We start from the raw sequence: 23,498 nt of genomic DNA on the forward strand, positions 1-23,498 counted from the left end.
AAAAATTTTGCATCGGTGTTTTGTTCTGCAGAATGATAAAGAAACTACTTTGTAAGGTATTACCCAACATTATTAAGATGCGTCACCTTCAAATCTGAAATTCAAATGCTGTGTTAAAATGTATTTTGTCTGAATTATTAATTATTTTATGCTTGTGCCCAGAGCTGGGGCTGACTATTATTTCATGGTCTGTAAGTTGCAATGAAAATTAAATTGTACTTGTTCCTCAGTGGCACTGAGTTATACAAACATTTCCAGTCAGTGATTCTCCTCTCATTCCTGCTGCTATCAGACAGAAGAGCTTCTGTTCAGCCAGTAGTCTCGATGGTCTTATTGACTTTTACAAAGATAGCATCAGCACCAGCTGAGGATCTCTCCTGATATTTTTAGGTACTTGTAAGATGTCAATGAAATGACAGAAGTAGTTAGTGATATACTGACCTCCTAAAGGGAAAGATGTGTATTGTTTTGAGCAACTTGGGAAAAGAGGCAGCACCAGAGCAGAAGATGCTAGAGAAATTACTAACACTATTGTTGTCTTTGTGGATGGATGTAAAGAGAAAATATCTGGGCAATGACCAATGAAATAATTTGGATGGCACTACATGTGAAAATTATCTATAGTAATTCCTTTTGAGGGTGGATATTTTCTCCTTTCCCTCTTTCCATTAATCATTCAAAATAGATTTCAACTGGGAAAGAAAATTAAACAAATCTCTGATGAGTTGATGTTACTAATCTTGCACTGGTAATTAAAAAAAAAAAAAAAGTAATTGACAATGAAATTACTTACTCAGTAGGCTTGACTCTGTACTATAGCACATACTACTCTTCGTAATTGTCGTGAGGGTAAACCAAATTTTTTAATTAACACAGGTAGTCTAGATTTAAAACAGCAGTTCTTGGTCCTTTGGCAACCCATTGGGGTTGGGAAAGAGCAAGAATTAGGGAAGGATACAATTTCCAACTTCCTTGGATGAGGCAGTTCCCTAAAGCACTTTCAGAGTGGCCTTGAACTCAGCTGAGGCAAGGAAAAGCTCATGCATGACTGAAAGAATTTGGGCATGTCTAACCAGCACTGAGGTTATGGAAGAAGTGGGGAGAGGTAGAAGACAAATGGTGGGGGGAGCAGGTTGGACAGACAGCATAGGGAAGAAGCAGGGTTGTCTGCAGCAGAAAGGGGTTTGGGCAGGTATTAAAAGACACCTGCCCACAGATTTGGGGTCGCCTACAGATCCACCACTGTATGCTAGGAGCCTTCTCCACATGTCATAGTCTTACACAGGTTCAGACTGGGTGTAAACCACTCTGGATTGCCAAGCAACTTAGCCTGGTGTGATTTAGTCCAATTCTGTACTGCCAAGGTACCTCAGCATCCACTTCCAAACTAAAAGAGATGTAACACCAGCCTATTTCTTGATCATTCATCTCTGTATTTGCTTCATTTTACATATTTTTCTTTGTTATTAAATGTATTTATTTCCAGGCATCTGTGCTACGTACAACACTGGCAGAACAGATAATAACGCAAAATAATTTGCAAATAATGCAAAAGAAATTGTACCCGAAGCCTCTGTGAGTATCAAATTAATTTAAAATCACATCAAAACATCTACAATCATGGTCTGCACAAAGCAACATGTTCCCATCACTGCATCTTATTTTCTTCCAAGCTATCTTGTGTGATGGCTGGGTGCAGATGCCCAGGGTGTCTCTGATACACCTGTGCTCTCACGCAGTGGCAACTTATGTACTTTCTTCTATCGTGTGAACAAGCTTAAGCTCCACACTATTCAGTGCAATAATTTTTGCAGTTTCAGTTTTACCTGATAATTGATAAATTAATACTTAATCTGGTGAATCTGGTGTCTGTTAACAGACTAGACTGAGTAGTCACGATATCCTTTCACCTGCATTTGTGTGACATCCAGTGGCTGGATGGGTCAATCACAGGCTCCTTTTTTTTCTTTTTTTTTTTTTTCTTTTTTTTTCTTTTTTTGCAAAAGGTGTAAAAATGGCTCACAACTATGTTTGGAAAACAAAAGCAGGGAGTACACTGGATATTAATGCTAACAGAGCAATTGCTTAATTTTGATTAAAAAATAAACAGGTATTTAAAGCAGCTTGTTCAGGGGAACGAATTACAGATTTGTATGTAACTCATTGTAGCCTTTAGAGCTCTTTCCCATGTCTGGTCTTCGTGTTCCGGCTGGGCACTGAGAAGTGAATAAACAATGTATCAATCTGTTCAGAAGCAAATTATTTCTCTGTTGCAGCGTGTAGCCCTGGGCTGAAGTAAATGTCGAAACTTCCGTCAATTTTGTTACAAGCAGAACTGAGATAGGAGTCAAATTTTGGTTAAAATAGCCAAATATAAGATGGCTGATTTAGAGTCACATAACATTGAGTTAAGCTTCTAAGAAGCTGTTTAAACTGGAATATCTAGAACTCCGGTCTGGTGTTTGAAACCAGTACCTGAAATTGAAGTGATTGGTGGCAGCTGCGCAAAGCATTTTCTTTGTCATCATCATAATGGTGATAAATTGACAGCAGCATCGCTCTCAACATTTGCACTTTATCCATATTCTTTTCCTTCCGTGCAGGTAATGAATTAGTAACAGTTTTGCTTATTGCAAACTCAGATAAAAAACACAGTTTCCCCAGAGCATTTACTGCCCTTTGTTATAAGCAGCATCTACTAATCCCTAAAACGAAAAAGACACGACCATAAAAGTTTCTCTGCTTTTCCAGTCTGCTTTACAAGGTCCAAAAACCTGCTTCATAAATCCAGCTAACTTACTGTGTGTGCAGGCTTTGCATACAGCAAAAGGAAAACTACATTAAAAAAAAAAAAAATTAAAATTTCATAATTAATTGAGCATTGATGTCTAGTGTCTAAACACTTGAAAATTGTGTTAGCATTTATTAGTAGTGAATTGTTACGAGGATGTAGAAATATTATTTTTGCCAGTACATTTCCTGTTAAGATAAATAAATTGGACACACACACAAGACTGTGCAGGCTTGGTACTGCACATGAGGCAAATGTTACCAGCAGAGACAGGAAAACAGCAGCTGTGCACCATTCTTGGACACAAAGTCCTCAGGAGTCACGAGGTTAGCACAGAATCTGTTTTTTTCATGCCTGATTTTGCTGACTACAGAGTTACTTAGTCAACGATAGTAATCAGAATAGGAGTCCTTGTTAGACTTGTTTTTATGCTAATCCATGGCAAGAAAAAGCAAGTCAAATCTGTCAGAACTGTATCTAGAAGAAAAGAAAGTATATGAAAATGCCCTTGCTGAGATCGAGTCCTTTGAGCTGCCTCTTGGAACCACCCTAAGGTATGCATTATTTAGATAATATTCTAAATGATGGATTTGTTCTATTCTACAGCTGTTCTTTTAGCCAGCCCAATATATTAGAAATTTTATTTTCCCAACCCTGAAACCTACAGTAAAGTTGAAATTAATTTCAATGGGATTGGCCCTAACTGAAAAAATACAAACCAAGGTCACCAATTCTGCTCTTTTCACAAGTACAAAGCTATCTGTTAGTGAAGGCTGGCTACAGAGTCTCTGTGAAGAAAAAATTACTCTTAAACATTAAATGCAGGGGAAAATAGCTCTTCTGGACAGCAGTTTCTAGTTTGGTATTAACAGCTATACTTTTAAAACACTGCTTCTTAGACTTTTAACAAATGCAACATTTTTAACCACTAAAGATAAAACTACACAAGGTTTTACTTCAGATTCTATTATTGATTTAATTTGCAACTGAAAAAATTTCCTCTGCACATTCATTCCTACAAAAAGAGTATTATATAAAAAAGATTATGATGTCATGTGTCTAAGTATATTGTAAGTATCTGTAGAAGAGTATTAAAAATAGCCTGCCATTGTAGGCATCAGGTTGCAGTGACTATCAGGCTAAAGAAAGCAAATTTAATTTATGCTAAAAAAGGTATTTGTCAATCCATTACTTCAGTCACTGGGTGGGAAATAAAGGCAACGTGGGAAGATTGTTACTGCAGTTAAGTGATTTCTTGAAGGAAACACTACTGCAGTAGAATTTTTCCTATTTTCTTTCTGCAGAGTGCACTATGTAGGCACTTATCTACATTTGAAATAGTCTGTGTTGATTTAGTAGCTGTCATCAGTAAATTCTTCTGAATCAACACTAAATATGATACAACCACAAGCATCAACAAGATATGCAGTCTTTGGTACCACTTATTAACTAACATCCAGGTGTTGCATCAGGGGCAGGAGAGATGATGCATCTGATTACTGTAACTGGAAGGGTGTAAAATACAATTGAAGCTGGCTAGACTGTGATGCATTCATAATTTAAAATGCTGTCAACTTCCTCACTAGAAAAGTACTTCACCCTGAAGTTTTACACTTCAGGTCTATTTCTTTACATTGGCTCCTCACTTGTGCAGAGATAACTTTTCTCAGAAAGCAGGTGTACCCCATCTGTTGAGCATGCAAAACACAAAGAATAGCAAACTGCAATATGCATAATTTAAAGTGGAAAATGGGCTACTCTTCCTTCATTGAAAAACAAAGCTTCGCTGCACCCATGCTGGAGGGTTCTGGGAAGCAATATGCCAGTTCCTAGTGAAATGCATGGGGCAAGCACTTTTAACAGGTGCACTTCTAGGTTATTCCATTTTTTTCCCCAACCCTCAAATTTCTATCTCCTAAAGCAAGGAAGGGCACAAGTCAGTACAGAAGCCCCTGCAGAGCTTTCCCGTTCCAAGCTGGTGCTGGGGGCCGCCAGCCCCACCGCACGCTGCTGCCGCCCTGCAGGCACCAGCACGGCCTGCACACACATGAGCGGGAGCAGTTAAAGGCAAACCAAATAAATTTAAACCAAAACAAAACCCAACAACAATCTAAGAAATAAACCACAACTAGCCCAGAGGAAAAGGCTGGGTTGACCCTACAAGTCCTCCAGGCGTCTGCAGCGCAGTGCTACGGGACGTGGGAAGCGCAGCTGCTCCGTCCGTAGCGTAGCCGGGAGAAAGGTCGGATTTCGGGTGTCCCTCTGCTGTCGCAGGGCGCTGAGGGGGGCAAAGCGAGTGGTGCCAGGCAGGGGCAGCTGCCCGACGTCCGGAGCGCCTCGAGATGCTCAAGGGCCGGAGGAACTTAGCCGGGATCCCAGGGCGCCCACCTCGCTTTTCTCCTGAAAAGGCCCGCGGGGTACCGGCGAGCTGAGCCAAACCCGGCGGGCGCGGTCCCGTGCGACCTGCTTCTCTTCGCGTCCCCCCTCCTCAAGCCTAGGCCGCTGTCCCCCGCTCCGCGCCGGGAAGCCGTCCCGAACGACTCCCGCTGCCCCTCACCCGGCTCGGCTGCGGCCTCCGCCCTCTGTCCCTCCCCGGCACCTCCCGCAGCGGCGCGGCCGCCGGGTCCCTCCCATCCAAGATGGCGGAGAGTCTACCCGAGCATGATCGAATCCTGCAGGAGATCGAGAGCACGGACACGGCCTGCGTGGGACCTACGCTGAGGTGAAGGGCTGCGGGGTCAATGCGTCGACGGCGGGCGAGGGTCCCCAACCTTCCCCGCCGCCCGAGGAGCCGCGGCGCGGCCCGGCCGCCCACTCTGACAGCTCCTCCCTAGAGAGACGCCGGGGTCCCCCGCAGCGCCTCCGGCGGGAGCGGCCTCTCCGGGCCCTGCGATGGATAGGCGCAGCCCCGGGGACGCTCTGCGGAGGCCCGACCGCAGCCTCCCGCCCTGGGGCCCCGGGGTCCTTCCGCGGGTTGGTGAAGGGAGAAGGGGCCACCGCCGTGCGGATAAGGAGCGGAGCTGGCGCGGGCGGTTGTCACCCCCGAACCGGCATCCTCAGGGGGAAGGGAGCTGAGCGGAGGGTCCGGCCGTGCCCCCGTCCCGGGGGTGGCCACTGTGTCTGCTGGGGAAGTGGGGCGCTGCCCGGCTTCCGACCGGGGTGGGGGCGGCGGGGCCTCGATACGGGGACACCGCGGCCGGGCACAAAGGGGGCGGCCAGGCTGCGGGCTCCGGCCGTGACCCAGTGCCCGCCTCTCAGTGCAAGGAGGGCTTCTGTCCTACTCTTAAGACATCGGGCGACTCTCTGAAATGAGCCAGTCTGTACTGAGAAGGGGACCAAAACCGTGTTGTGGGTGGGTGTTTGCATCAGTAAGCGTAGGGCTCTCTACATGCAACCTTTCCTAATGCAGTCCGAAACCTTCAGCCCCGGTCAGGCACCTTCTGCAAATGTGACTGTGTTCAGAGCCATTTTTGCAATGCCATGACTTCAGTGGATTTTTTTTTTCCCCCCCCTTTGCCTCCAAATTTACATACTGCCAAATGGCATAGCCTGCCCGTTGAAGGCCCTTCAGTTTGAGTTTAGGAGAGAAGGGTAGGGCCTGGAGGGAGCAAATTAGGATATGGACCAGGTGAACGGGTAAAGGAGATCTTCATCCTGGACCTGTGCTGGTGATTTTCTGGTTAGAGATGTGTGAAAGAAGTGAAAAACCATGGATGCTGGCCAAACTGGGGAAAAAGAACTGTGAATTTGCATTTTATCTCTTTCTGGGAAGGTACGCAGAGCCTGTATGTAGGGAGCTATATGCAGAGAACTGGAAAAGTCAGTTTTCATGGCAGCATGCTTCAGGGGGATGAGCAGGGCACTACTGCCTTCCACTGACAGGAGATGGTGCCCGCGGGAGAGCGTGGGCCCCTAGGGAGCCCAGTGCCAAGAACTGATGGAACAGAAATACAGGTTGCATGTGAAATGGGTCGTTTTGCACTTTGCAGCAAATGATTTGGTGGCTGGCCGCAGTAGGTGAGGATGTTTGGAGGTGGCAGTCTGGACAATTGAGCAAGGCTGGAGTTAATCAGTCCTCAAAGAGCCCAGACAGGGAGTGTGGAGTGGTGACCCAGCCATCTGCCAGGGGCTGCTTGTGGAGTGAGCCTGATCTTGGAGGCCAGTGTGGAGCAAACTGTTCTGTTCTCCCCCTACTATTGTTTAAACACAGGCAGTATTGGGAGTACAACGGGGAGGTGTCAAAGCTGAGAGCTTAGCAAGAAGCTTCACCTGTGAGACTTTGTGAGCTCAGGCTGAAAGGAGGTAAGATACTTTCAGACTTGAGTTGTTCCTGGAGGCAGTTTAGCTGTGTTTCAGCTAACAAGCTGAGGCAGGTTGGAGCTGATGACTGTGAAAATACAGACTAAAAAAATGCAGCAACAAAATGCAAAATATAATTGCAGTGTCACTATAATCTCCAGCATAGAGTTTATATCAGAGAAACCTGTGTAAAAGGCATATGGAGAATCAGGCTGCACAGTAGAAGAAGGTGTGTCTACAAGTGTGGATGGGGAGGGATGTAGAAGGGGGAAGGGACAATATGAATCTCTTATCCGTATTATACATTTAAATGTGCCCAAGTTTTTATAAATATAAACATCTAGTTCCTCAATTTCTTTATATGGTTCTTTCTTTTCTTTTTCTATTTATATCTCATCTACCTTACCTATCTTGTTATCTTACTTTTCAGAAAGAGTTTTGCATTGCAGACTTGCAGAATTTTTAGAAAAGTGCACATTGTTCTGATTTAACCTATAGTGCTCATTTACAAATCAAAAAGAGGAGGCTAAAGAATGCTTACGCCTGGCTGAGTGTTTTGAAAGAACTCCAGCTGAGGTCACAGAAATATGCTGCTACTTTATAAGAACAGCAATATTTATAATTAGAAATGTAGCTATCTGTTCAGCTATGCCTGTTAAAATTTGTGAAATGCTGTGTAAAACTGAAAAGTCCATAATTCCACATCCATTTGAATAAACAAAAGCATGAGCATAAAATGGAGCATTGTTTTCCTCACAAGACCTGGATTTTACTTGCTAAACAATATAAATCAAAGGAATGGGTTGAATTATTCTATGTGCAGTTACATAAGGCTACAACATAAAGTGATCTATTGATTTCCAGTTGTGGAAGCCATTGATACCAGTTCACATAATGGCTGAAATTACATTAATGAAATATTTTTGTAACCTGTGGTTTGTAGTGCTGGGAGAATGTTTACAACATAGTGACATGCAATGAAGTGCCAATGAACTTACTTAAGTAGCAGAACAAAAGAAGCGGCTTCAGTTAAGTAGCATGAGGTAATACTAAATGCTGAAGATTTTAAGGTGTGCAAGATCTTACTTATCCTTAATTTTTCATAGTAAGACCTTAATATCTTCCTAATACATCCATGCTTCATGAAGGAAATGTAATTTTTTTATTGCCATATGCAGATTCTATGGAAACCTGTTTCTGCTCTTGTTTTTCTTCTGTGTTTTGTTTGCTAGTTTGGTGTAGTGGTCTCTGCTAGGGTGCTGTTTCCTACTCTGCTAGAGTACTCTGCTAGTACTCGTGCTTATGACACAAAAATAATAGCATATAATAACATATAATACTTTTGTGTGTAATTTACATATAAGGAACAACACACAGACTGATTCTGCAGTTCATTTTCTAGTGCTGAGGTCCACTCGTGTAGGAATGTGAAAGGCAGGTAGTTCAACTGGGATTATTTACTATTAAGAATAATTTAGCTCCTTAAGAGTGCTTTTTATCTCAAGAAATATAACATTAAAAGATTAAATTTTATTAAATTATTTTTCTTTTTAAATTTTAAGTGGATTGATATATTAATTTTAAAATGCTGATGTTCAACTTTTATCTTTAAAGGCAGTGACACTCACTGAGCAGATATAAAGGAGAGTTAAGTCAACTTAAGCCTTTCATTAAATAGGCAGACTGTGTATATAGCAGGTAGGATTCATATTTATTTCAGCAGACTGTGAAACTTTTATTTACATCTTTCTAGATTTAGTGGCTAACTAAATTAGAGTAATGACAAGACCTGTTAAAGGTTTGTCATTCTCACCTTTTTATATAACATGTTAATATCTTATAATTCATGCTATATATGTACTCTTGGGCTCTGCAAAACCAGAGAGAGTTGTCATCAGATTTCTGATCTATAAAGGAAGAAGAAAAAAAGACAAGAAGAAAGGCGATTCCCATATTTCTTTAAAAAAAATTGATGGATATATTAAAAAGTTAATTAAAAAAACCCTTTCACACCCTCAGTGAAATCCATGTAAATAAGTATTAACAAAATTTCAAGAGTCAATTTTTAAGTGTCTTGACACTTCTTGGGTACTCTGTTGGGTATGTCAGGGTAATTAATAAGACAAATTTGGTTCAGTAGAAAATAATTAACCTTATCTGCTAGTTGTTTAGTTTTATATTGGTCGAAATAGATACAAGTGGATTTCAGTAGAGTAGATGATGTTCTTCAGCCAGTGTCCTGATGTTGTACTTATATACTATAGTTAGGAATCTCTGAGCATCTGTTAAAATGTCATATTTCAAAGTCTGTTTTCAAGAATAAATTAACTCCTAAATGCTAGCTTGAATTTGCAGTGTTCTGTTGTCCCTGTGCACAGTATTTCAGAGGAGTAGCTCCATACCCACAATCAGTTCATGCCCACAGTCTATTCACTAGGCAACTAATACAAAAGTAAAAAAAAAAAAAAAAAAAAAAAAGGAGGAATTGATGATGGCAATTTTGTAGCTAAGATGAGGTTGAAAGGAGTTGTTATATCTGTTGATGTATTTGTTAGTGGAATGTACTCTGTGGCTTTGACCCGCTATTGCAGCTCAGAAGTGCTCCTCAAAAGTCAGTGTAAAAATGCTTTTAAGCAACTTCTCTGTTCCCCTGCTCATGAAATCTGTCTTCATCAAGCTATCACCTGGTAGGTGTTAGAGCATCTTCTAGGTTGCTGTAAGTTGTGCTGGCCAAGAAACTTCTTTGCAGAGTTATTAGAGGGCCTCTGAGGAAGACATCTCATTTGCCCTGGCTAGAGGAATCACACTGACAAGAGCTGCTAGGTTGATGCATTTCTGTCTGATGCTGAAATATGCTGTGGGTGACCTTCCACTGACCTAGAGCTGCATTGCACTGGTAAAGGCAGCACTGAACCACCCAACTGCAAAGCAAAACCACTTCTGCACGGTGGTGCTTTTTCCTCATTTGGGTGGAACAGAGTTCAGTAGGATGTAGATTTGTTGTGAGGCTCATCAGTGAGTATGGGTAAAGTGCTAGAGGCAATTTAGAACCATTCATCCTGAACTTCTGTCCCTGAGTTGCAGAAAAGCTGAAGGTATAAAGCACACTTCAGTAAGACATCATTAGATGAATAAATTGAGTAAGAGAAGGTAACAGTGGTGTTCCAAGCAAGACTGTTTCATCCCTTCCTGATTAAGATTTCTAAGAAAACTCAGAGGTAGAAATACAAAGCGAGAATCTAATTCTGCTGCTTTTACTGAGTTATGGTACACTTTGCAACTGCAAGTGCTTTGCCCAGACTGAGTCCCATAGTTTGTATTTTGGAGATACTCCTGTATTCATTGAAGGGGTCTGTCCAAAGCCAAGTGATCAAAGTGCCTAAAATACCATTTGGAGTACGAAAGGATGCTCTGAAGCCTAAGCATAACTTAGTTTTACCAGAAGTATACAGTATTATTACTAGCAGGTATTATTTATATGATTCTGTATCTTCAGTGGCATACTTAGTAAGCAGTAGCATAACAGTATGCATGGCTTCTCTAGATAGAAGAAGATAGTACAGCATTAGCACAGTTGCAGTCTGAGAAATATTTTTTTCTGAATACTAGCTGATGGTCTGTTGGGATTTGTGGTGTGGTTATCCAATGGCAAAATGTGGTTGTCCTTATTTTTGCTCTGTGGTCTTGCTTGTCAGATATGATTGTCTAATGGCTTTTTTCTGTGTTGTCATTATTTTGGTTCTGGATTATGAGCCAGCAATTTGTGTTTTTGTTTGTAGCTCAGTCTTGTTTTAAATGCAAAGCAAATGTAAAATGTCTACTTCATTATGTGGATCAAGACAGCATAAGAAGAGTGTGTGCTGTAGACTGATTAATCTGGCATTTATATATTCAGCAGCAGAACTTCAGTTCTGATTTTTCTGTAGGCTAGCCTAATGTTTCAGATAGATTTGCCACTGGTAATAAAATATATTTCAGAAGAAGGTGAGGATTCATTTCCATTGCTGCAAGGTTCAACGTAATACTTCCCTACTTCTTATAAAGTCTGAATGTGTTTGTGGATAATTGTATCTACACTGCATTTTTGTTGTTAAAAAATAATCTTTAGGTTCAATGCCGATTAAGTTTGTCATGAAATATGTATCTGCAAATCAGGTTATCTTGATCTTTTTCAGTGTTCATGCATCAGCTTCTGACTTGGTTCTTGCAGTATTTTCCAAATGGGCAACTGCCAAGTAAAGCTTTAACCCTAACTTCACCTCTGTGAAGACCAGGTCCACATAGTTCTCTCTGGTTTCACAAGCATTATCAAAGAGCTTGAAATTGTTTCCATGTTTAGGAAACATGTTTCAAACTACAATAAAGCATTTAAAATAGAGGAATCATCTGCTGAAATATCCAGAATGGTGTACTTGACAGGTGATGCGTGCAGTTTGTATCATCTCTCATTAAATTTAACCTTTGCAGCATTTTAGTGGATGAGGGAAAGGCTGTTAATGTAGTCTACCTGGACTTCAGTAAAGCCTTTGACACTGTCCCCCATAACATCCTCATGGAAAAGTTGGCTGCCCATGGCTTGGATGGGCATGTTCTCTGCTGGGTCAGACACTGGCTGGGTGGCCATGCCCAAAGATTTGTGGTCAATGGAGTTAAATCCAGTTGGCAGCTCAGTCACGAGTGGTGTCCTCCAGGGCTCAGTGCTGGGGCCACTCCTGTTTAACACCTTTATCAATGATCTGGATGAGGGGATTGAATGCACCCTCAGTAAATTTGCAGATGACACCAAGTTGGGAGGGAGTGTTGATCTTCTGGATGGTAGAAAGGCTTTACAGAGGGACCTGGACAGACTGGATCTTTGGGCTGAGACCAACCATATGAAATTCAATAAGGCTGAGTTTTGGGTTCTGCGTTTTGGTCACAACCCCAGGTGTGGAGAAGAGTGGCTGGAGAGCTGCCTGGCAGAAAAGGACCTCAGTGAATTGATTGACAGTAAGCTGAATATGAGTCAGCAATGTGCCCAGGTGGCCAAGAAGGCCAATGGCATTCTGGTTTGTGTCAGAAATGGTGTGACCAGCAGGATTAGGGAAGTGATCCTGCCCCTGTACTTGGCACTGGGGAGGCCCGACCTCGAGTACTGTGTTCAGTTTTGGGCACCTCAGTACAAAAAGGACATTGAGGTGTTGGAGCAGGTCCAAAGAAGGGCAACAAAGTTGGTGAAGGGTTTGGAAAACATCCCTTATGAGGAGTGACTGAGGGTGTTGGGGCTGTTTAGTCTGGAGAAATGGAGGCTGAGGGGAGACCCTATCACTCATTACAAATACCTGAAAGGAAGTTTTAGTGAGAGTGGGGTTGGTCTCTTCTCAGTAGGGTGACAGATGACAGGACAAGGGGAAATGGCCTCAGGTTTCATCAGGGGAGATTCAGGTTGGGTATCAGGAGAAACTTCTTTACAGAAAGGGTTGTTAAGCACTGGAACAGGCTCCCCAGGGGGGTGGTTGAGTCTCCATCCCTGAAAGTGTTTAAAAATTGTCTGGATGTGGTGCTTAGGGACGTGGTTTAGTAGTGGGTCATCTTAAAGATGAAATAGGGTAATAGGGTTAGGACAAGATTGGACTCAATGATCCTGAAGGTCCTTTCCAGCCTGAGCAATTCTATGATGCTCTGATCCAAAGAATGGCTCATTAACTGTTACATCAGTTAAACTTGGGAAAGCCATTTGTTATTCATGCCATTTCATCATTGAATTTTCCTCAATCTTAATTTTTATTTTGTGTCTGTTGACACAGTTTTCAGACATGCCATAGGCACAGAAAATGCATAAATTTTACATCCTTCACAATTGCCAATCACCTGGGTACTTACTTTCTTGCAGATTTTTTTGGGAGCCAACAGTACATACACTGTACTCTAGCATTCTGTATGTGTTGATGAACCATTGCACTCAGACTTTGCAATTTCCTCAATACAGATATCTACCTGAGGAGTGTTACCATCATTTGGTTAAATATAGGCCTGGTTTTGACTTGTAAGTGCTAGAGTGTCTGCACATGCAAAGCTGAAATTACAGCAACTGCAAGTACACAAGTTTTGTCATGTTGCATTTTATGTATTATACAAGTAAATTAAAATAATACAAGCTCATTAAAATCTATGAGGATTGATATTTCAAAAACATCAACATAGCTTTGCATCAGCATCAAGTAATCATATTCGATTTTATCTTGCTGAAGGGCTTGCTATGGCTAGTTATAAAATCTGACTGTTGCCAGTCTTTTTGGCTATTACTTGACAGTGGTTAAAATGCCCTAAACTAATCCCTGTCACCACAGACCCTGGTAAAACAATGACATCATGTTCAATTTTATGTTCAGCTTGAAGTAAGCTCAACAATGCAGCTCTTCCTCATCATGTCCATGTCTACCAAGGAATTACTTGGATGCCTGACAAACTCTATGCAGGAAGGAGTTAAAAATCTCTCCTGTAGCATGGCTGAAACCCTTTCTGCACCTCAACCTTTGCCAGTAATGCCAATCTAATAGGGAGCTTAATACCTCCAACAGCAATTAAGAAGGAGAGAAGCAGGTTTTGAGTGTATGAGTCCTGATGGAAATACTTCAGGTTTGATGGAGAGGACCTGAAAGTTGTCTTGGAACAGTTCTGCACTAGGGACATAAAGAGTGGGCTGTGCCTTTGAAAATAACTTTATATAGCATCAGAAAAGTGTTCAGCTCTTAATATAGTGGGTGGGATTTTCACTACATCTCAAATAAAGTGATTTGCTTGCAAAACTACAGTGAGTGTAACTCTTGCAATTCTCCCATGAATCAGAGTAATACAAAATTAATAATGTATGTGCTGTAGTACATTGTATCTAGGGGAGAGTCTCTTGAGACATTTCAACTTCAAAAAGAAGTGTTTAAACTTTCAAGTATTGCATACTTCAGCATTAATACCCTCTAATTTCTATTACAGAAGTTTAAATGTTTCTCTTGGTAGTAGCTGTCCCTGAGACTTTCACAGTTTGCAAACCTCCTTATATTTAGGGTAACTTTGATGGGTCTCTACCCTACTGGTCTCAGAGTTTTGTTTTAAGGTTAATTTCAACATAAAAGCAACATAGCTGTTGCTGGTTTATACTGTATGTTTGTTTTATGTTACAAACTTAAAGAGTTATAATCAGGCACAAAATATGTGCTACCCTCACTGGTATGCTGGACTCTCACCGTTGCCAAAGGCATGAACGGATATTTTTTTTCTGACACTTTGTGTATTTATTGAGCAGGTAGAGGACTGAAGTAAGGTAACAAGCATTAGTACAAGTCAGTTTCTTCAACATTGTTATTTGCCTCCCAACAGAAAGAAATACTGTGGGCTAGTTTTATTTGGGCTTTTGAATTTGTGTCCATGTCCAAGTGGAGGCCAGGGACAAGTGGAGTCCCTCAAGGATCAGTGTTGGGACCAGTCCTCTTTAACATCTTTGTTGGCGACATGGATGGTGGCACTGAGTGCACCTTCAGCAAGTTTGCTGATGACACCAAGCTGTGTGGTGTGGCTGATATGCTGGAGGGAAGGGATGCCATCCAGAGGGAAGGGATGCCATCCAGAGGGACCTTGACAGGCTGGAGAGGTGGGCTTATGCCAATCTCATGAAGTTCAACAAGACCAATGCAAGGTCCTGCATCTGGGTTGAGGCAATTCCAAGCACTGATACAGGCTGGGCAGTGACTGGCTTGAGCAGCCCTGAGGAAAAGGACTTGGGGATGCTGGTGGATGAGAAGTTCAACATGAGCTGTCAGTGTACACTTGCAGCCCAGAAAGCCAACCAGATCCTTGGCTGCATCAAGAGAAGCGTGGCCAGCAGGTCGAGGGAAGTGATTCTCCCCCTCTGCTCTGCTCTTGTGAGACCCCACCTGGAGTCCTGCATCCAGTTCTGGAGCACCTTTTACAGGAGGGACATGGATGTACTGGAGTGTGTCCAGAGAAGGGCCACGAGGATGATCAGGAGGCTGGAGCACTTCTCCTATGAAGACAGACTGAGAGAGATGGGGTTATTCAGTCTGGAGAGAAGGCTCTGAGGAGACCTTATTGTAGCCTTGCAGTATTATCTGAAGGGGCCTACAAGAAAGGTGCTGATGGACTTTTTAGGATATCAGGTAGTGATAGGACTAGGGGGAATGGATTCAGAGGAGGGTAAATTTAGATTGGATGCTAGGAAGAAGTTCTTCACCATGAGGTTGGTGGAACAGGTTGCCCAAGGAAGTTGTGGCTGCCCCCTCTCTGGAAGTTTTTAAGGCCAGGCTGGACAGGGCTCTGAGCAACCTGATCCATGTAGTGTTGTTTTTCCAAGCCTATTGAAATAAGTAATGTCTGTGACACTGAATGCTCTCTTCTATTTTCCTATGTCTCATGAAGGCTCTACAGAAACAATTGGAACATATTTGTCTTAAAGGTTATGTCTAAAGTGCCCCAGATAGGGAAGACAGATTAGCTATAGGTTGAACTAGACAGCTAATTATTTCTCACACATGTGTAATAGACATCTGAGTAAACCTTTAAAAAGGACTTGAAAGCTCACTTTTTTCATTAATCCATTGCTCCTAAAATGGAACAATTTATGTTATGGTCTGTGGAAATAATAAGGAAGGATCAGAATATTGCTACATGGACTTCTGTTTCCTGTTTAAATTTCTATGAAATAACATAAGTTCCAACTGTCCAGTGCATCTCTTTAGGTATATGAAACAGATGGCTCACTTGGCATTTTGTTACATGGCGATAGCAATATCAAAGTGATTGAAACTGGCATTTTCTTTGCTGTCTTTTTAGCAACTATTACAACACAAGATTAGAAAAAAAAATAGTAGTGCAGTACTTGTTTTTCAGTTTCTTGCTTCATGCATCAGAAAGTCACACAAAGGCTTAGCAGGAAGAGGCATCTCCTTGGTCAGCAGTGTAAAAACAGGAAGGAGGAAGTCTATTGCAAATCTGGGTTTACTGATTATCAGTTTATGTTTCTCTGCAGAGGATGTCCATTAACAGCCATCAGCGTGATCCATTGCTTATCCAGCACGAACAATGACTGCTGTAGTGCTGCTACTATAGAATATGGACCCTGCTTATAGGAAGTAATGTTAACTAACAAACTGTACTCAGCCCTTTCCTGCTCATAGAAACAGGATGCTATTAGTGAGAACAATGCAAAGAAATTGCACATCCAGGAAAATCAGGCAAGTAAAGCGTAACAGCTAAAGTAAGATTAATAAATTTTTTCTGTGATTAGGCCATAGCATGAGTTCTACTGCTCTGGCATTTTATGCAATCTTTTAAATAGAGCAGTGAGATGTAATTTTGAATACAGAGAGCAGAACTGGACCCTAGGTAATGCCTGGCATAGAAAGGCTGTTTAGGTTTTAAGAAATTTGCTTAGTACTATAACTCCAGTTGAATTACAGGAAACACCTGGACATTATTTTATAAAGCTTTTTAGGGTGTATGCAGCAACCTATATGAAATTACTCCATGGAAAAATCTCGACAAAGTTTGTGGTTTGTGTAAACAAAAAGTATCTTTGTATACTGTAGGACAAAGGAAGTTTCTGCAGTGTTTCCTGTGAAACTGAAGCGTAAATGGAGTGTGTGATACAGTATCATGGTTAGCAATGCCATGGTCATAGTCAAAATGACAGGTCTGTTTTAATGGCAGAACCTTAATTTGGATGGTCTGTGTTTTGTGCTTGAATTGATCCCACTGAGCTCATAATACAAATTTGGATTTTAAATATTATTTTATAACTATTATATATATATATATATAATTTTTATTTTTTTTAAATCAAATGAGAAATGGACAGAGATAGAGAACATCTGCTGTGTCACTACTTGCAGTGTGTTGAGAGCATCTCTATCCTCAGGATTTGGTAGCAAGATAAGAATTCTAAACCCATGATTTTCCACAAGTATAGCTTATGTATGTGTATGTTCTGTTTTAAGTATTACTTTGAAAAACTGAATGAAAAATTTATGCCTGAAGTTTTTTGTGTCACTTGGTTTAGCTGATCAAAGTGATCAGTGAAGAAATAATTGTTTTCCCACGATGCTAAATCTGAAGCTCTACAAATTACTGGTTTTCTCTCACATCCCTTAGAGTTCAGATGTTGCATGATCAGGCTTACACTCCATGTCAAACTTGTATGAGTGCAGATAGGTGTTAATTCCCACCCTCATCACAGCATTTGTAGAGATGTAACTGGCTGCCACTTACTAAGTGTCAGTACCCTGAAAACAATGTGTGTATACAGTTTTTAATTGCTTCATAAGTCTTGTGTAATCAGGAAATGAAAGACTTTGTGGCAATGTAGTCAGGGGTGGAGAACCTGAAATTCACTCTTGAAATGGAACAGAACAGGGTGGGTTGGTGTGAATGGAAATGGTGGAAGGTGTCATGTCATTGGTGAGGAGCTACTTTGTCCTGTAAAAAGATCAGTAGATTTTTATTGTCTGATATGGGGTTTTTTTACCTTTTCTTTTTCTTTTTTTCCAGACTATTTTAGTAGTGATATTTAATAGGCAGTTACTTATCTCAACCGGGAATTCATGTTATCTTCTGAATTCTGATTTTCTTACAAATGTATGGAGATTTTATTTTTAAGTAAGTAAATTCTTCAAGTTCATTTTTTCCTGAAACCTGCCTATCATTGAAATGTAACAGTTATTGCCATAGATCTAAGGGGCAGAATTATTTTATTTCTCATTCTGATTACTCTTGCAATTTGTTTTTGGATTCTAAACTCCCACCAACTCATTTACAGTGGAAGTTGTGTTCAGCTTTCTGATTTTCTCCTTTTCTAGTAGGAAGATGATGTAGGTATGAAGAATGGGGATGAGGAGAGAAAAAGCAAATTTGGGTATTTGCTGAACTCTCAAATATTTTCAGGCTTTTCTCCTTTCACACTTACTAGTCTATGTGCACTTCCTTTGCCTGCCTTTCCAGTAGTCTGGTCAATATATGAAATGAAACTGTGGATTTATGATTTTTTTCTCTGCCTGTATCTTTTTGTTTCCATTCCCCTTAGTGAAACAATTATTCTCTTTTAATCCTATTTGCATTTAATGACAGTATCCTGGTTGCATGCACTTTAAAAAAAATATGAAATTACAGCAGAAATAAATTTTTGAAGCTGTACTGTAACCATTCTAAAAAGATCTGTGATAGTGTCATAATGCATATGTATGGAGTTGTCATTATACAATGGATCAGATTATTTGAGGATAATTGATTTTTTTAGATTATTATCATTTTGTAAAGGATTGGGGGAATTCATGGCAGCTTAGGTTTTATGATTCTTGGCTGAATTTCTCTGGAGATCAGTCTTTTTCTTACTCAGTGGCTGGTGGCTGGTATTTTTGTGCATAGAATGGTGCCCTCTGGTGTTTCAAGAGACTTTTGCATGTAACCACAAGCTATCAATAAGACCTATTGAAACCATATTTTTTCATTTTGTCTTTCAGTTTTGAAAATATAATTTACGGATTTTTTTAATGGTATAAAGTAAGATTGTTTTATTTTCTTCAATTGGAAAATAGTTTCATATTTGAAAATTCTCCTTCATTTTCTATTGAGGCCTGAATTCGAATCTGTTTATATTTGTCTTTCTCCCTACATCCCAGTTGGTAAGAAAAGATCAAAGCAAAATTATCCCTGTTGCAGTAATACTGAGGCATTGACTGAGGGATCTTTCTCCTTTAGGTTTAGCTCTCTCTGACTATTCCTAGTTAATTTTTTTTCCTCTTTCAAGTAGTTTCTGTGCTATCTTGTAATTACCCAGCCTGGCATTAATATGACTTATATTGTCCAGTTTTGGGATGATTCAGAAAAAAAAAGTCTCCCCATCTATATACAGAGCTCCGAGAAATACAGACAATCCACAACCACCCATCAGACAAATCCTTCAGCTCTGCTTGTGTTCATGCATGCCCTGATTGCTCCATCAATTAGGAATCAAAATATTACCTGCCCTGTCACAGATTCACAGTACTGGTGTCTAAGAAGTTACTCAATGTTCTCTTCCAATTTGAAAATGAAGATGGTATGTTTTGCATTTTGTTCTGGGGGGTTTTGGTGCCAAAATCAAGTAAAAACTTCTGTCTTCAACATCAGTCATCTCTATTTTCATTTTCTTTTTCTCCAATTTGAAAACTCGTATTGAGAGAAAGTTTGCTCTTCAGAGTTTCATGGTGTGAATCCCCAACTAGCAGTCTGTAGGTACTGTATAGATCACAGGTTGTCAGCAATTGTAATACAAACTGATCACGTCTCAGTTTTGCTCAGTTCAGGTTTGTGCTCTATTTCAGACCACTGGCATCTTCTTCAGGGCCCCACAAAGCTGAAGAGGATTGATGAGGTTGTTCATTCAGAAGTGTATAAATATAAACAAAGATTAAAAGAACTATATATTACACATATAAAAGTACTTTTGACAGCCTATGCATGCTTTTGCCATTTTGTGACACTTCCCCCTGAGATATGTGATGCAGCTTGGAGATTTTTATGGTAGATGTAATTGTTTGTAATAGTTATCTCCTCAAGACATGCATATGGAAAGGTTACCATTTTCTCACTCTGTGCTCAACATAACTGGCTGTGTGTGTTGTAAATTCTGTTACTTTTGACTTGTAATTTAAAAGAATTGGATAAAGGATGCTTTCAGGATTCCATGTCACCAAGATACTGCAATATGGTCATTTCTCTGCCTGATAGTACTCTGAAAAGTGCAGAACTGCTATCGTGATAGCTTGCAGTGCTATCATCTGTTGAAATGTATGCCTCCAGATAATTTTTTAAAGGTAGCTGTTACTTTATTTAGGTAAGTGGAGGTAATTTTTGAAATGTATGTATGGAAAATAATCTTCAGTATCAGAAATAAACCATAGTGTACTATGTTTGGTGTTCTATAATGGGGAAATCAGGCATGCATAACCTCAGTTGTGTTTGCAGTTTTGAGGAAAAGCCTAATTTCCATCTATGGCCAGAGATGGCTCTTTCAAGTACACATACAAAAAACAATGCTTTAGGTCAGGCTTCCTTCTGATGCCTCAGAAATACCATGTGTGTAGTGTCCCAAGACCATCTTTAGGAAGTAAACATGTTTAATTGTACTTCTACTTCTCATCTAGATCAGGGAGCTATGATACAAAGTGACTTTCTTTTAAATACTGTGAAGGTTTATGAAAAGTAGTTGTGTGTCGAAAGTTTTTCACTGGTATGTTGAAGAGGGTTGATTAGTTACTGTTTCCACAAGATGGAGCTATCTACATAGTAATTAATACGGTGTTTACACTACAAGTGCAGCTTAAGGAGCTGTCAAAATACTGCTTTAGATCACGGATCACTGTTTTATTAGTAACCCTTCAGAAAACATTATAATGCAGGACATAAAAAAGTAACTCTAATTTGAATAAGGCAGGGTATCTTGTGGTGAAGAGGGTGCGTTGGGATATACCCAGTATTGATTTCTCCCCTTCAGTTTTAAACGTGTTTTCTGTATGATTTGAATTAAATACTGTGATAATACTGCTGACAATTACAAGTACTGTGTGCATGTGTTTCCCACTGGCAGGTGTGGGTCACTTATGGTCTTCCAGCACAGCCCTTTAAACCTTAGTTGTCCTGGGCAGCCTTGAGGAGTCCTTCTCAGGCAGTCTGACAGGAACCTTAGGAGGAGAGACTGACTGTCCCACATTTACTCCTTCCAGCTTCTTTTCAGACTTGGGTGGTAGAATGGATGAGGGATATTTTTCCCTTAGTGAACTACTTCATAGGTTAATCACCTTGGGTTTTCCCCTTGTGCACTTTGGAGGAAAGAGCCTGCCTTTCTGTACCATAGTCTTATTTACCTATAAATCATAAGCAAAAGGGGATATTCTAGAAGTATTTTATTGAATAGATTTTTCCCTGAGAAAATACATATAGTAACCAGGTTATCAGGGATTTACTTTCTTCCTTTAGCTGTAGGGCTGCTTATTGACTTTCTCATTCCTCTAACTTAAATTTTTTCTCTGGGTGTATTGTCCAAGGTCAAAAGAACTCAAAAAGGATGTAGAATCTAGTTACAGTGATGTTTTCCATCTCTCCATTACCCTTTTCTTCCTTTGAAAGGTCACTTTCTTGTCAGACACTCATCTACAGTTCTGTTGAATAGGTGATGATGACTCCATATCTTGGCATAGCTCAGCTGTCTGATTAGGACAGAGGATTTTGAAGAATAGGGAAAGTCATACATCTCCAAGAAGACTGAGTGGGAAGTAGTTTCTGCTCAAGAGTTTTAGAGGCTTTGACTCACTGTTGTCTCGGTCTTAAACATCAGACTTCAGTTCTATAAGCAACATTGAGACCACTGAAACTTCAGCCTTTCTTTTTTCTTTTCCCGAAGAAATCTTAAGATTAAAAAAATTTATTCCATTTTTAAAGCAGCTTCTCCTTATAAATTTCTGGATAAAACTTTGTAATTATGAAAGGAAATTAGACATTAAAAAAGCAATTTAAAGTTTTTTTTAATCTCCTGATTTTTTTTGAATGCTTGTAGTTTACAGTACAAATATGTTTGAAAATGTATGACTGTGTCATCCTTGTATGGCCACTTTCATTCAAAGCTGCTTCAAAAATTATGTGTCTTTGCTGTTGTTGCTATATGAAGTTATTAATCTAATTTTGGAACTGCCTTTGCCTTACCTTTCTTGAGAGGCTTCACAACTTTGATTTCCAAATGCCTCTTTTTGTAATACCTCTTTTTGTACTTCCTCTGCTAAATCTAAAGCATAAAGTTGCCTGCATTTCCTTGGCTCATTCTCCTCCTTGAGAATTTTTTCCAAGCTATTTCTGACACAGCTCAACAAACCACACCACTGATTTCTCCTTGTTGAGATTTCTAAGTGCACTATTCAAAGAATTTGTAAAAAATAAATCAAAAAATCTAATTTTAACCATTCCTGAAAGTTAGATCCCATTGAGGCAGAAGCTTTAGGCATATGCATGTCATGGTTTTGCTTTAGGAGACACTGAGCATGCACAGGAGGCAGCAGGGAGCGGCTGGGATCGCCTTCTGCCAGGGATCTGGCTGCTGTTGCACAGTGCTTTGGTCATGCTGGCTGGAAACATCCAGCCCTGGTTTAGTTGGATAACTCTGATGTTAGGAGTACCAGAAAAGCAAATTTGTATGTTTGCACTTATTTATACTTAGCAAAGAGTGGAATTTGATGGGAAAATGATCCATGCTATTGGAGGTGGTCAGAGAAACTGATTCTTTTGTACTTGTATTTGAGCATTAGGGCATGAGTAACAGACCAGTGAGACTCAGGTCAACCATAATGTAACTGGTTAAGCACCTGGATTAATGCCATAAGGGCTGGGTTCAGTTCTCAGTTTTGTGCCATCTCTTTTTTTTTTTTTAATGCTGATTTTGGGTAGTGGATTACAAGTGATGCCACTGTAACATCAAGTTTGCGTACTTTTATTTTCCTTGAAGAGAGATTTCAATAAAGATCCTTGCAGAGTATTTTAAGTGGGGGAAAAAGTAAACTTTGGTCTTATTTGTATTTAACAGGTCTGTATATGATGACCAACCAAACGCACATCAGAGGTTTATGGAAAAACTAGATGCCTGCATACGTAACCATGACAGGGAAATAGAAAAGATGTGCAATTTTCACCATCAGGGCTTTGTGGATGCTATTACAGAACTTCTTAAAGTTAGGGCTGATGCAGAAAAATTAAAGGTAAGGCAGTAGTTTTTCAAAGTTTCATGTATAATTGTATTTGATTTTAAAAGAAGGAACTTGTCTCTTTTACTGAAGAATAAGAATTTAGTGATTATCACAGACTCTGATGTTTGCAACAATTTTTAAGAAGAGGATTATTTAGGATTTGTTATTATAGCTGTGTTGCCTGGTGCAGTAGTTTACATTTACAGAACTGAATGTTTTATGATCTCTATATTTTTTATATATTATTTTTTTTTAAATGTATGTTTTCCAAAAATGCTACCAAAATTTTTTGCCTGTCTTAAGAGCTTTCTCAGAAGGTAAAGAACAAGTGATAAACTCAATATTTCTTACACAGGTCTTTTTTTAATCATGCCTTTATATGTAAGATCTTCTTAGGGGAAAAAAATTAGGATTAGAAAAATAACAATATTACAATTATGCATAAGAAATAAGTTTTCTATCCTGTGAAAAGAGTAGGAGAGTAGGTGGAGTTGGTAGTTTTCATTAGAACTAAGATTCACTCCCAAATCAGAATGCTGAATAGTGAATTATGAGATCCATACCTTTTAGCTCTCTTTACACTTTTGAGAGCAAAATGTGCACACCAGACAGAATGAGCATAGTTCATCAGAGGTTATGATTAGAAGAGC

At 40.1% G+C, this 23,498-nt stretch overlaps 1 protein-coding gene across 11 annotated transcripts in view; it reads left to right on the top strand.

Annotated features, from left to right (window-relative positions):
• The first annotated feature begins 2,965 nt into the window (after window positions 1–2,965).
• EXOC6 (exocyst complex component 6) overlaps window positions 2,966–23,498 on the top strand; it is an 89,005-nt gene continuing 68,472 nt past the window's right edge. For 4 of the 11 annotated variants that reach the window (XM_071748670.1, XM_071748676.1, XM_071748677.1 and 1 more), the window contains exons 1-2: window positions 5,357–5,513; window positions 22,689–22,860. In XM_071748670.1, coding sequence (XP_071604771.1) covers window positions 5,431–5,513; window positions 22,689–22,860 — 255 coding nt within the window. In that variant the 5' untranslated portion in view covers window positions 5,357–5,430. Of the gene's footprint in view, window positions 3,346–5,356; window positions 5,514–22,688; window positions 22,861–23,498 lie in introns of those variants that run through there. The other 7 variants (XM_071748667.1, XM_071748668.1, XM_071748669.1 and 4 more) reach the window with 4 other exon arrangements.

The sequence above is a fragment of the Heliangelus exortis genome, chromosome 7 (assembly GCF_036169615.1).
Source record: "Heliangelus exortis chromosome 7, bHelExo1.hap1, whole genome shotgun sequence".
In the NCBI taxonomy this organism is placed as follows: Eukaryota; Metazoa; Chordata; class Aves; order Apodiformes; family Trochilidae; genus Heliangelus; species Heliangelus exortis.